General features: G+C 39.7%; 1 protein-coding gene across 2 annotated transcripts in view; it reads right to left on the reverse strand.

The window, feature by feature from the left end:
* The window catches only part of SNX1 (sorting nexin 1), a 39508-nt gene that overhangs the window by 14949 nt on the left and 10283 nt on the right, over positions 1 to 14276 (reverse strand). For both annotated transcript variants that reach the window (XM_042988671.1, XM_007084504.3), the window contains exons 2-4: positions 9137 to 9245; positions 3153 to 3280; positions 2538 to 2604 (exon numbers count right to left, since the gene is read on the reverse strand). In XM_042988671.1, the coding sequence (XP_042844605.1) occupies positions 2538 to 2604; positions 3153 to 3280; positions 9137 to 9245 (304 nt within the window). The remainder of the gene's footprint in view (positions 1 to 2537; positions 2605 to 3152; positions 3281 to 9136; positions 9246 to 14276) is intronic.

Here is a 14276-nt window from a genome sequence, read left to right on the forward strand (position 1 = left end):
CTAAGCAGCTGGTTTCTTGGCATCAACGTGACTAAGAATCTAGACTATGATACAGGGAATGAAAGCTTATCACCAAAGGGATCTGTGTTTAAATAAATCTGATCCACAGGATGTTTAAATTACTGTTATGGAATGAATTCTGTACTCCTAAAAAGATATGTTGAAAGTCCTAACCACCAGCATCTCAGAATGTGACCTTATTTGGAAACAGGGTCTTATAGAAGCAATCAAGTAAAAATGAGGTCAGTAGTAGTGGGCCCTAATTCAGTATGACTTCTGTCCTTATAAAGAGAAATGTGGACACAGAGATAGACATATATAGAGGGAAGACAATGTGAAGACGCCCAGGTAGAATGTCATGTGACAATGAAGGCAGAAATTGGGGCGATGCAGCTACAAGCCAAGGAATGCCTGAGGCTCCCAGAAGCTAGAGGAGAGACACAGAAAACCTTCCCTAGTGCCTTCAGAGGGAGGATGGCCTTGCTGACACCATGATTTCAGAATTGTGAGCAAATATATTACTGTTGTTTTAAGCACTCTATTTGTAGTACTCTGTTACAGAAGCCGTAGGAAACTAATATACTCCCTCCCTCTTCTCGTCTATTAAACTTCATGACTTTTATTTAATTATCTTTTCAAAACATCATGACTTCTTTTTATTTTTGAATGTTTATTTATTTTTGAGAGACAGAGAGAGAGAGAGACAGAGTATGAGCAGGGGAGGGGCAGAGAGAGGGAAACACAGAATCCGAAGCCGTCTCCAGGCTCTGAGCTGTCAGAACAGATCCCGACATGGGGGCTCAAACTTACGAACTGTGATATCATGACTTGAGCTGAAGTCGGACACTTAACCAACCGAGCTACCCAGGCGTCCCTAAAACATTATGACTTTTAAATATTAAAACAATTAGTATTATTCAATTATTCTTATTCTACCAAGGATTTAAAGCAGGTAAAGTTTAACTAACTTAAAATCAATGTGCTTACAAAATACTTATAAATATTGGAGAGGCAAAAAATAACCCCGCACATGTAATCCAAAGTACTGGCCCAGGCTCTACCACGGACCATCCTGTGACCTGACAGGAAAGCTGCATTTCACCTAGTAGTCCTCAGTTTCCTCTACTACTGGATGGGGAAACTGTATAACATGCTCATAAACATCTTACCAGTGCAACAATCTAGGAAAAGTCAAACTCAACAAACCATTTTGGCATAAAGTCTAATTACAGTTTATAAATTCCTGTTTCTAGGGGTGCCTGGTTGGCTCAGTTGGTTAAGCATCCAACTTCAGCTCAAGTCATCATCTCACAGTTCGTGGGTTCGAGACCCATGTCAGGCTCTGGGCTGACAGCTCAGAGCCTGGAGTCTGCTTCGGATTCTGTGTCTCCTTCTCTCTCTGCCCCTCCTCCACTTGCACCTGGTCTCTGTCTCTCAAAATTGCATACATGTTAAAAAAAAATTTTTTTTTATTTCCTGTTTCTAGTTCAGAACAAAGGGTTAGAAATTACATTTTCCTCTTGACCATATAAATAGCACCCATGTTTAGGAGGAAAGGTTCTGTAAAGCCTCTTTTCTCAGGGACTGTACCTAGAACTAGGAAAGTTGAGGCCTGTTGCTCTCTGCTCGATAATAGCTTTCACAAATTTGCGACATGGGAAGGCCATCCAGAAAACCCAAGTTCTGGCCAAAATTATGTATTGTGCTTTTTGAAAACCCAACTTCCCCCAAACTTGACCAAAATTCAACCAGGTCCTTAAGTCATTACCTATCAAAGAGAGATACAGACTTAGGTACTTCTTTAGGCTATCAAGAATGCATGATACATAATATGTAACAAGAATTCCAAACTTTTTAGGGGAAAAACAAATTTAGTACCCTCAAATTTTAGAACATGTTTTAGGATGCTTAAATAGAATTTATGATTTCAAAGAAAAGTAAAATGGTCTTATCAACTCTGTGGGAAAAAGCAATTTTTGTTTTGTTTTGTTTTTTTTTAATGTTTATTTTTGAGAGACAGAGAGTACAAGTAGGGGAGGGGCAGAAAGAGGGGGACAGAGGATCCAAAGAGGGGCTCAAACTCAGAAACTGTGAGATCATGACCCGAGCCAAAGTCGGATGCTCAACTGACTAAGCTCAGGTGTCCCGCAATGTTTCGGTTTTTAAGAAAGGATTCTGGGGCACCTGGCTGGCTCAGTCAGTGGAGCATGCAACTCTTGATCTTGGGGTTGTAGGTTCACGCCCCATGTTGGGTGTAGAGATTACTTAAAAATAAAAGCTTTAAGAAAGAATTCTAATAGTATTTAAAGTCTCTGATTTTTTTTTCCCAAAAGCAAAAAAAAAAAGCCGAATAAAGTACTAGGTAACTACTATTTCTAGCCTTAGAAGCATAGCAAGGGGAATAATCTTACAGGAGAGGGAATGATGAAGCACTTCACATTTGCTAATTCAGCTCTAAAGGTAACCATGTAGAAACTGGCTAGCCATGTTTTCCTTGGCCACATCCTAACATCAGAAGGATGTTCAAGTACACTTACCTATCTTCTCAGGATCAGTTATACCAACTGTCAAATCAAATTGGTCTTCCTGTTCTTCTTCCTCTAGCTTTTAAAGAGAAGACAAACCATGAGAGTTAATAAACAAAAAAGGCTGTTAATTTTGCCCTGTACTTACCTTGTTTCAATATAACAACATTAATTTATATCCTTCTACACATCAGTGTTAAGTTCTGTCCATTTCCAATAATTCCAATGAATCAACCTCCACAATTTTAAGGTGAAGATTGCTCAAAGGACTTTGTTACATCTATTCACCTAAAACCTTATTGTGATCATAATAAATAATTACTAGATTTTGGAAGACTTGTGTTTGTTGGGCTAAAGAGGGAATGAGGAAAGACTATACTCTTGAATATGGGAGCTTCAGACATTAAGTATCATTAGTGTTCACTGAAAGCCTCTGTGTTATCCTCTGGGTAATAGACACTCTGACCAGGAAAGAGTTCTTTATTGGATTTTGGCTGTCCATTAACCATAAAAGTCTTCTTCAAGAGTCATAAATATTTTTTCAAGGTTCATAGTCAACTGAACTTTAGACTGGCAACACAGTCCTAAAAATCCAAAAGAAACAAGACCAATAGCACAAATTCTCACCTCCTCATAGCTTGTCTGGGGCTTAGAAGAATTTGTGGCTTCCTGTGGAGGAAGAGAAATCAGCGCTTTGGCTGGCACCTTCTTCTGATTATTTTGTGTACTGTCCAGGGAGAGCTCCACTGTGGCATCTAAAAATAGTTGATATTTTACAATGCAGATCCATTATGGGTCTCTGATGGCTAAACTTCAGTTCTATAGGCTAAGACAAAAAACAACAGCAACCACTCGCAATACTTACACGTTTTCAAACTAAAAGAGTGAGAGTAGAGAAATTTGACCCAGGTGAACAGAACAAGGGAAGAAGTTTTTACATAGATAAAAGGGGAGAATGGTAAGGGAAGTGCTCTTTTGGCACTAGTTTGGCAGAACAATCTCTCCCATTTCCAAATACAACTGCTTAGCTATCCTCTCCTACATAAAATTTAGGCAAGAATCAGGTATTAAGCAAAAAGACTACATAGCCTAAGTCAGATTTTACTTTACTAATTAGGAATTTACTTTACTATTTTACTTTACTATTTACTTTACTATTACCAATTTACTTTACTATTAGGAATATTCCCTGAAAACCCTACATAAACTCTATTTATTCCTGTTATAACTGTTTGTAAAAGAAGAGTGAGTTCAGCTAGAGTTAGATGTACTGACAGCAAAAAAATGACATCAAAGGAAATCAGGAAAACCGTTAAGCTAGAAAAAACAGACCCAAAATACAAACACCGTAACACTTGGGAAAAGACACTATTCGTCACACCTGAGATTGGCAATGTTGTTTTAGCACAGTTTTTGGGTTTTTTTTGTTTTTTGTTTTATAATGTTTATTTATTCTTGAGACAGAGACAGAGCGTGAACAGGGGAGGGGCAGGGAGAGAGGGAGACACAGAATCTGAAACAGGCTCCAGGCTCTGAGTCGTCAGCACAGAGCCCGACGCGGGACTTGAACCCACGAAGTGTGAAATCATGACCTGAACCGAAGTCGGACGCTTAACCGACTGAGCCACCCAGGTGTCCCCCCCTCTTTTTTTTAATGTTTAGCACAGTTTAAGAATTGTTTACAGGGGCACCTGGGTGGCTCAGTTGGTTAAGCGTCCGACTTCGGTTCAGGTCATGATCTCAGAAGTTCGTGGGTTCAAGCTCCTCCTCGGGTTCTGTGCTGACAGCTCAGAGCCTGGAGCCTGCTTCAGATTCTGTGTCTCCCTCTCTCTCTGACCCCTCCCTGCTCACACTCTGTCTTGCTCTCAAAAATAAACATTAAAAAATTGTTTACAATTATACTTTTAGATCATCTTGCAAAGATTATGTTTAACACACGCTATCCAAGGGGGATAAAAAGATGTTGTAATATCTGAAAATCTTTCTAATAAAAACCGTTAAAAAAATAGTGCTTAAAATTGCTTTTGTCTATCTGGGAAAATCTCAGTTGAGCACAACAACTCATTCCGTAAGTGTTCTAGAAAGGGGATTTTAAAAGAGCATTATGTACCATTTTTAGACATTAAATTTTTTTTGACTAATAAAAAGAATGCACTTTCAACTTGGAGCAATAGAACTAGAAGTTCAAAACCTAAACAGCTAAGATTTTTTTCCTTTTTAATAAAGAAAAACATAAATAACTACTTGGGTTTAGCCTGATCAGTAGACATTGAATTTTACTCTTAGAAAATTCAAAGAAAGCTATTTGTTTTTCTTTTCTAGACTTTCCTTGGAGCTAAAATGAAACCAGAGATGGGGGTCTATAAGGTATAACTAAGTCCTAGATCAATGTTCTAATCATTAAATATGAATCATGTCTACAAACATGGATGTCACACTGTTGGAACCTGGTAGCTACAAGAAGGTGGCTATGTAATCTGACCCTGGTGTGGGTGTACAAAACAAAAAAAAGTACACATGATAAACGTCACAGGGTGGTAGGGCTCTTTGGAGCAAGCAACCAACTGAAGTATGTTAAAGTTACACCATGTAGGCCCCAAGTAAATAATTAAGTTAACAAATGTGTTTGGAAATGAAACAGGAGGCACTTTTTTGAGAGAATGTGCACATGCAAATCGAAGAGGGGTAGAGAGAGAGAGAAAAAGAGATAGAGAGAGACACTACCAAGCAGGCTCTGCACAGTCAGCGTGGAGCCTGATGCAGGGCTCAAACCCACAAACTGCAACATCATGACCTGAGCAGGAAGTTAGATGCTTAACTGACTGAGCCATCCAGGCACCCTGGAGGTACTTCTTATTTTAAACCTTTCACTTATTAAGTGCTACTGAAAGCCTTTTGAAGAGCTATGTATCTTTTACTGATATTCATGTGACAAAGATGCCTAATCTTATGTTAGAAAGTGGTTGTTTTTTTTTTTTTTTTCCCCAGGGTGTCTGGGTAGCTCAGTTGGCTGAGCATCTCACTTGATTTCAGCTCAGGTCATGATCCCAGGATCATGAGATTGAGCCCTGTGTTGGGTTCCTCACTGAGTGTGGAGCCTGCTTAAGATTTTCTCTCTTTCTCTCTCTCTCTCTCCCCCCACCCCCCTACCCTTCTCCCCTGCTTCTTTCTCTTTCTCACTAAAATAAAAAAATAAAAATTAAAAATTTTAAAGAAAGGGGTTTTCTCTGCACTCTTGACAAGAGTAATGGAAAAGCCTTTGTGCTCCATCACAGAGACTCAGATTGCCACTGAACTAATCATGTGGAAAATAAACCCAGAACATTTATTTTTTTTTTCTCAACGTTTTTTTTTTATTTTTTATTTTTGGGACAGAGAGAGACAGAGCATGAACGGGGGAGGGGCAGAGAGAGAGGGAGACACAGAATCGGAAACAGGCTCCAGGCTCCGAGCCATCAGCCCAGAGCCTGATGCGGGGCTCGAACTCACGGACCGCGAGATCGTGACCTGGCTGAAGTCAGACGCTTAACCAACTGCGCCACCCAGGCGCCCCTAAACCCAGAACATTTAAATCTCCATAATCCATATCTAAGACACCTGAGAAGCTACTCAAGTCCTAAATTAAATGTCTCATTACAGGTATTCCTTTCATGTTCCTTTCTTAGTAGTGAGGCAGGTACTGGCTGCTTATGAAAACAGTAGTGGATCAAACTAAATCAGAATCTTCATTACTCATAAATATGTCCGTGATAAAGATTTCCTACATGTTCATGTACATAAAATCCAGCCATAGGGGTAACTCAGTCACACTAAGATTTCAAGTCTTCTTATAAGGAAAGATAATATGAATGTTAAGGACCCAGAGAGAACCCCCCCCCTTTTTTTTTAAATTTTTTAATGTTTATTCATTTTTGAGAGACAGGGAGAGACAGCATGAGTGGGAAGGGGCAGAGAGAGAGGGAGACACAGAATCCAAAGCAGGCTCCAGGCTCCAAGCTGTCAGCACAGAGCCCTCAACACGGAGCCTGACGGGGGGCTTGAACTCACGAACTGCGAGATCATGACCTGAGCCTAAGTCGGACACTCAACCTACTGAGCCACCCAGGCGCCCCGAGAAAAAACCCTTTTTAACCTGCCATATAACTAAAGATAATTCATTAGATAATTGCATTTCTCCTCCAGTAACTTTATCCAAAACAATTACTACCAGAATTAACAGTGTGCACTTTTAAGTTTCAGAGATAAAAGGAATTGGAAAATCTTCTAATAAATCATTAAAGTCATTCTAACTTCTCTTTCACGTCTTTAAAAACAATTTTTTTTAATGTTTATTTATTTTGAGGGAGAGAGAGACAAGAGTGCAAGCGGGGGAAAGGCAGAGAGACTGACACAGAATCCGAAGAAGGCTCCAGTCTCCAAGCTGTCAGCACAGAGCCCAATGCGGGGCTCAAATTCACGAACTGCGAGATCATGACCTGAGCCAAAGTACAACGCTTAACCGACTGAGCCACCCAGGCACCCCACTTTCACGTCTTTTAAATTTCCTACCAGAGTTCTAATGAGAGGACCTTCCCAAGATGTTATCCTCTGCCCTCCCATGTCTCCCTTGGCTCACCACTCTTCTCTGAGTTGCTCACTCTAGGAAAACAACTCCTGTGTGTTCCGTTCCTCCCTCTCTCCCCAGGTAGAGTACCACAATTCAAATCACCTCCTGGGCATTTTCCTTTGCATTTCAAATTGAAAATATCTAAAACCCAAACTCACTTTTCCCTTAAAGCCAGTTTCTTCTTTCAGAATGTAGTTCTCAAAATGCTCATTTTCTTCTTAATCCTTGGATTTGAAGCCTTTGACTCCATCTTCAATTCCCATTTTTGGATGTCCATTACATCCAATCACTAACAACAACAACCAAATTTTGTTGATTTCTCTTTTGAAAAGTTTTCACCTTTCCCTTCCCATTTATATCCTCTTATTTTTGGTCATTGCCATATCATTCTCTTTCTTTCTTTCTTTCTTTCTTTCTTTCTTTCTTCTCCTTCTTCTTTTCTTTTTTTGAGAGAGCGAGGGTGCAAGTGAGTGAGGGACAGAAAGACAGAAAGAAGCAGGACTTACCAGAAGTGGGGCTTGAAATCACCTGATGTGGGACTCGAACTCACTAATCATGAAATCATAACCTAAGCCAAAGTCAGATGCTTAATGATTGAACCACCCAGGTGCCCTGCCATTTCATTCTTAAGCAAATCTGTAACTGCCTTCTGAAGTATCTAGTTTTTCTCTACTGCAATCCATTTTATATAGTAATTCCACTAGATCAGTCTTCTTAAAACATTACTTTACCCATATCACTCTATTTTTTCTTAAAATTTATTTATGTATTTATTTAGAGAGAAAGTGCATGTGCAAGCAGGGGAGGAGCAAAGAGAGAAAATCCCAATCAGGTTCTGCACTGTCAGCACCGAGCCTGACATGTGGCTTGAACCCATGAACCAGGAGATGAAGACCGAAGCCCAAATCAAGAGTCAGACACTTAACCGACTGAGCCACCCAGGAGCCCCTGATATCACTTTCTTTATTCAAAATGGCCAGTGGCTCTTAGTTGACAGTAGGATGAAAATTCAAACTGTAATTATTACTGATGTCTAAAAGCCTCCCAAACTACATTTCAAGCCTTATCTTCCAGGGCGTCTCTAAGAACTCCCTGCTCTGGTTCAAGTTTATTGACTGGCTTTCAAACTTACCTGCCCAACCATTAGTACTGTTTCTCCTTTTTCTCCTACATAAGTTCTGCTTCTTCCAGGAAGTCTTCCAAGGTCACTCCTAGCCAGGGTTTCTCAATGTGGGCACTACGGACATTTTGAGCTAAATAATTTTTTTGTGAGGGCTTATCTTGTGTATTACAAGGTTTTTAGCAGCATTTACATCCTCTATCCACCAGATACTAATAGCACTACCAGCTGTGACAACCAAAAATGGCTCTCACCATTGCCAAGTGTCTTCTGGGGGGCAAAATCATCCCCTGCTGAAAACAGGGAGGCCCTCTCAACAAATAATTATTAGGCCCAAAATGTTACTAGTGCCAAGGTTAAGAAACCTCACACCATACTAATGTTTTTCAAACTGCAGGCTGTGGTTCTTTGGTGAACTATGAAATCAACTTAATGGGTTGTAAATAGCAGTTAAAAAAAAAAAAAGGAGAAACAACAGAAAATTTCAGATTGTATTGTAAAAGCAAGTCACTTAATAAAATTTTGTTTCAGTTTTATATAAATATGTATATATTTTGGATTATGACACAAAATGTAATTCTTACTATGAGTCTTGGTCTTAAAAGTCTAAAGCTACTACTTTAGTCTGATCTCAAAGATCTGAGACTTAGTATTTCTAGCATTCTTGCCACATTTATATTGTTTAGTAGCTTGTTTAACTCGATCTGTATGTTTATGTCTTACTCCCTAAACCTGTCAGAATCTTGATAGCAGGGACTATATTCTACACGATTTGGAATCCTCCATAACCATATCCTTATGTGGAGTTATGTTTCCGATATACATCTTGCTTATTAACTCAGCAACTTAGAAGACTTCTAGTGTAAGTTATGAGTCCATACTTGCCTGCAAAGAGATCCTGAGGTTCTTGGTCTTGTTCCTCATGGATCCCATTTTCTTTGGAGCCATTGTTGATGGGAAGGGAAGCAACTCTCTTTGGAGACTGGGGCTTACTCTGAAAATGAAGAGACACTCTGAATAAAACAGTACCATTAAAAACAAACCTAAAAAGCGACTTTTAATGCATCCCTCAATTGTACCCCCAGGTGTTTAGGGAAGACGGGCCCACGATTCAGTCAGTTCAATAAGCAGCAAATCATCATTAGTGATGTAAGTACTGCCCAATCACAGAGCTAAAATAAACTCACAGATTTCAGGGTTAATTTCTAACACCATAACCTTGCTGAAATGCCCTATTCCAAAGCATATGATACTGACATGGGTATGTGTACACAAGATAATTTTCAAAAGAACCTATCCAAATGCATTTCTCCTTCTCACTTGATGACCTTTATTCTTTCAAATGCTGATGGGGCACATTCTAGTGACCAGTAAACCACATTGGAGTGCAGAATTAAAGCTCTGATCCTACCTTATGGTGTGGCTGTGACTAAACTGTTCACAGAAACCCAGTTGGGTAGATAATCCTGACCCCATGACAGGCAAAGGAAGGTATGACATTTTATATCTAATGCTGTTCATAAATACAACTTATCTGATAAAAAGATAATTTTATCCCTAAATTACACAGACACAATTTTCAACCACACCCATGCCAGGCTACCAGAATAAAAACCAGTCACACTTAGCTTCCTGGGCACATGGTAAAAATACAATCAGTTGATGGCCTCTATCAAAAGCTCAGTGATCACCCACAAACAAGGGTTGGGTGGGGCCCCAGACCGGTACCAGAGCGAACAAAGCTGGATTGTGCAGAACATGAACAGAACGCTGGGAATCTGGCTTCAAAAGCCATGGTGTGGTATTGCAGCGTTTTGAAGTCAGACCCCAAGGCCAAATCAGTTAAAAGACCTGATTTAAGGAATCTTTTATGAAACATTTCCTTAACAAATCTGAGGGAGTTTGTTCCTCAGAAACAGGCCTTTTCTGACCCAACAGAAAATGTAAAATGACAGATCTATTGGGTACTGTGAATTTGCCATGCAAACAGCTCAGTCTCAATACTGGGGCCACCCTCAGGCAAAAAACTGCTACCAATATGTAGATTTATGTTAACAAACAATGCTCCTACTGGAACTTTTCTATGCTAATAAAAGTTTAATGAATACTTAGTTGCATATGCTTAAATGTTATACCAACTCAAAGACAGTGATCCTGTTTTCTAGGTGCTTAAAACAACAAAAAAATTACTGCAAATAATAGGGCAAATAACTACAAATAATTTGCCCTACTAAATAGGGCAAATTACTACAAATAATAGGGCAAAGCAAAATCCATGGTTCCCTTTTGCCTCATACTTTGCCAACTACTTTCCTACATACGTATTTCCTTTCTATACATACTCTAGTGCTCTTGTACAGTATGGGGATCTCACAAAAAGCCATCTGATTTTTTTTTAAATGTTTATTTCCCAGAGAGAGAGAGACAGACAGAGTGCAAGCGGGGGAGGGGCAGAGAGAGAGGGAGACACAGAATCCGGAGCAGGCTCCAGGTTCTGAGCTGTCAGCACAGAGCCCTACGCGGGGCTCGAACTCATGAACTGTGAGATCATGACCTGAGCCGAAGTCAGTCGCTTAACGGACTGAGCCACCCAGGCGCCACAGCCATCTGATTTCTTTTAATTCAATTCTCACAGATACCAGTCATCTCCAAATGGAGATCTAGGAGAGATTAAAGCTTGTGGCACATTAAGGGTGTGTGTGTGTGTGTGTGTGTGTGTGTGTGTGTGTGCATATATACATATATATGTATATATACACACACATATGTATATATATACATATACATACATAATACATACATATACGTATCCAAATGTAATTTACTAGTTCACCAGGGAGACTAAAGCAACAGGAAAGGCACAGGTTAGAATTTAGCCATTTAAAAAAAAAAAAAAACACCTAGATTAACACATTCTTGTGATATGGAGATGAATAAAACAAGCTCTCCATTTCTGATTCATCTAAAGTCGGAAGTTTAAACACTAAGAACAGTTTCTGAAGCAATGTTAGAACACCAGCCTGCCTTTCCTTATAATAATCAGAAAAGACAGACCCAGAACATTCCAAAGACAACCAGAGCATGGCTGCCTGCCTCTCTTCCTCCCCCAGATCCCCTTTTAAGCCCAAATCATAAGTCACTTGACTAGAACTGTGACATGAGCTAAAAACAAAGACATGTGACATGTGCTAAAAACAAAGACATGTGCTCCAAGTATGCTAGGTATGCTAGGTAACAACTACCTGTGAGAATAGAAAACTCCTCAGATATACTCTGGGATTCCATCCCCCAAATCAAACTACTTCCAGCTGAGTTCAAAGAAAGCTGAAGATAGACTGATTACTGTATTTGCTACCCTATTCTTTCCTCTGCAGTTCTTTTACAAAATTAATCTTCTATGTGTGTAAAGCTTTGTATTCTCCCCCCCCCCCACCCCGCACCATTTGAGCATTTTTTCACGTCATCAAGAGTTGAACAAAAATCGCACTTTTAGTGATTTAACTCTCTATTGTATGGGTATACCACAACACAGTCATCTCCCTAAGGAGGGACACTTACAGTTTACAGGTTTTTATCATCACAAATAATGCTATGACACTCATCCCTATACATAAGTCCACATTTGATTATTTCTTTGGGATATATTGTTTTTAATGTTTATTTTTGAGAGAGAGTGAGCGTGAGCAGGGGAGGTGCAGAGAGAGAGGGACAATGGATCGGAAGTGGGGTCTTTGCTGTCAGTGTGGGCTTGAACACACAGCCATGAGTTCATTACCTGAGCTGAAGTTGGACACTCAACCAACGAGCCACCCAGGTGCCCATCCTTGGGACAGATTCTTAGGTAGAATTATTGAACATAACATTTTCAAAGGCTCTGCTAACCTGCCTTCCACAAAGACCACCAATTTATATTCCCTCCCCTACAACGTGTAAGTGTCATACCCCCAGCAACATTTAGCACTCTTTATTTTTCTTCAAGATTTTATTTTTAAGTAATCTCTACACCCAACATGCCGCTTGAATTTACAACCCCAAAATCAAGAATCACATGTTCTACAGACTGAGCCAGGCAGGCGCTCCAAATTCTTTCTCTTTTAAAAACTGTTTGCCAGGCTGATTGGTGAAAATTATTTAAAAAAATTTTTTTTAATGTTTATTTTTGAAAGAGAGCGTGAGTGCGGGAGGGACAGAGAGACAGGGAGACACAGAATCAGACTCCAGGCTCTGTCAGCACAGAGCCCGATGCAAGGCTTGAACCCACAAACCAGATGCTCATGACCTGAGCTGAAGTCATATGCTTAAGACTGAGCCACCCAGGTGCTCTCTGGTGAAAACCCTTGTTTCCATGTGTTTACTGGCCATTTGAACCCCTCTACTTGTTGTCTTGATGTTCTTTGCCCATTTTTCCATGCTAAGTCAACATTAGTCAGATGTACACTTTTCTTACATAAGTATCCATAAGTTTATTTAAGTTTCTTACATAACCCTCTCTCGGGTATATCATATAGCACGCAAGTTTGTCTCTTTTTGTATCTGTTTTATTTTTGGCTTTACCAAATTTATTTCAGTTGAATGATCTGGATTGGCATTGGACAAACTAAGCTTATTTCTTTAGGCTGGGGAGTACCAGTACCCAGGTGGCCTTTGAGGCATAATATTCTCAAATTGTACTTAAAATCAGATTCAGTAAAAGTTGAGACCTATTTTTAAGGATAAGAAATGGACATAATATCCCACATTCACAAAGAATTTTTAACAGAAAACAAGTCTTCCATGAGACTAGGGTCTATAATAACAGCTTGTCATCAAAATAAATACCCACCTGGGCATAATAACACATTTCATATGTTATGCCCAAGGTTAAAAGTCTAATATTTTTTTCAATAAATTTTTAAAAAGTTTTTATTTATTTTTGAGAGAGAGAGAGAGAGAGAGAGAGAGAGAGAGAGAATGTGAATGGACGAGGGGCAGAGAGGAAGGGAGATAGAGAATCCAAAGCAGTTTCCAGGTTCTGAGCTGTCTGCACAGAGCCCAATGTAGGGCAAGATCATGACCTGAGCAGAAGTCAGACGCTCAACCAACTAAGCCACCCAGGCACCCCAAAAGTCTAATCTTTAATCAGTATTATTAAGGTATAATTTACATTAAGAAGCTAATTTTGGGGGTGCCTGGGTGGCTCAGTTGGTTAAGGGTCTGATTTGATTTCAGCTCAGGTCATGATCTCACAGTTTGTGGGCTTAAACGCTGCATCAGGCTCTGCACTAACAGCGTGGAGCCTGTTTGGGATTCTCTCCCTCTTCCTCCCTCTCAATAAATAAATAAATTAAAAAAAAAAAAAAAGCTAATTTTGAATCAAGAGTTATAATTTCAGAAAGGACTCATTTTGAGGGAGGCGAGAGGCACACTGATTATGCTGAGCTGCAAAATGAATACTAAAAATAAGCTTTGCTTTATAATTCATATTTTAAAAACCTCTTGTCAGTAAATCACAAAACATTCCATTTTTTTTTTTTAATCTTTATTTTTGAGAGAGAGACAGAGTGCGAGTTGGGGAGGAACAGAGAGAGAATGAGACACAGAATCCGAAGCTGGGTCCAGGCTCTAAGCTATCAGCACAGAACCCCATGCAGAGCTTGAACTCACAAACTGCAAGTTCATGACCTGGGCCGAAGTTGGACGCTTAACCTTAGCCAACTGAGACACCCAGGCGCCACTTCATCTTTTTGAAGGGGGTTAAATTTCTAGGCAATAGATACAACTATTTTCTGTGATGAAAACAGTATGGTTGTGATATAGTTAGTAAAGTAAGACAACAGCCTTGCCTACCTCCCCATCCCCCCAACCTTCTCCTTTTCTGAAATAAAGGAGGCATTCTTTCTTTAGTGACAGAATCCTAGGCTAGGCTATCCAACACCTGCTGCCTCCTTTAGGCTGTTAATTCTATCGGGTCATTTCAGTGATACTCCTGTTTAAAAGTTCAAGTACTTCTGTTTATAATTACAAGACACACGGACAGCCTAATCTA

This window comes from Panthera tigris, chromosome B3, assembly GCF_018350195.1.
Source record: "Panthera tigris isolate Pti1 chromosome B3, P.tigris_Pti1_mat1.1, whole genome shotgun sequence".
Classification (NCBI taxonomy): Eukaryota; Metazoa; Chordata; class Mammalia; order Carnivora; family Felidae; genus Panthera; species Panthera tigris.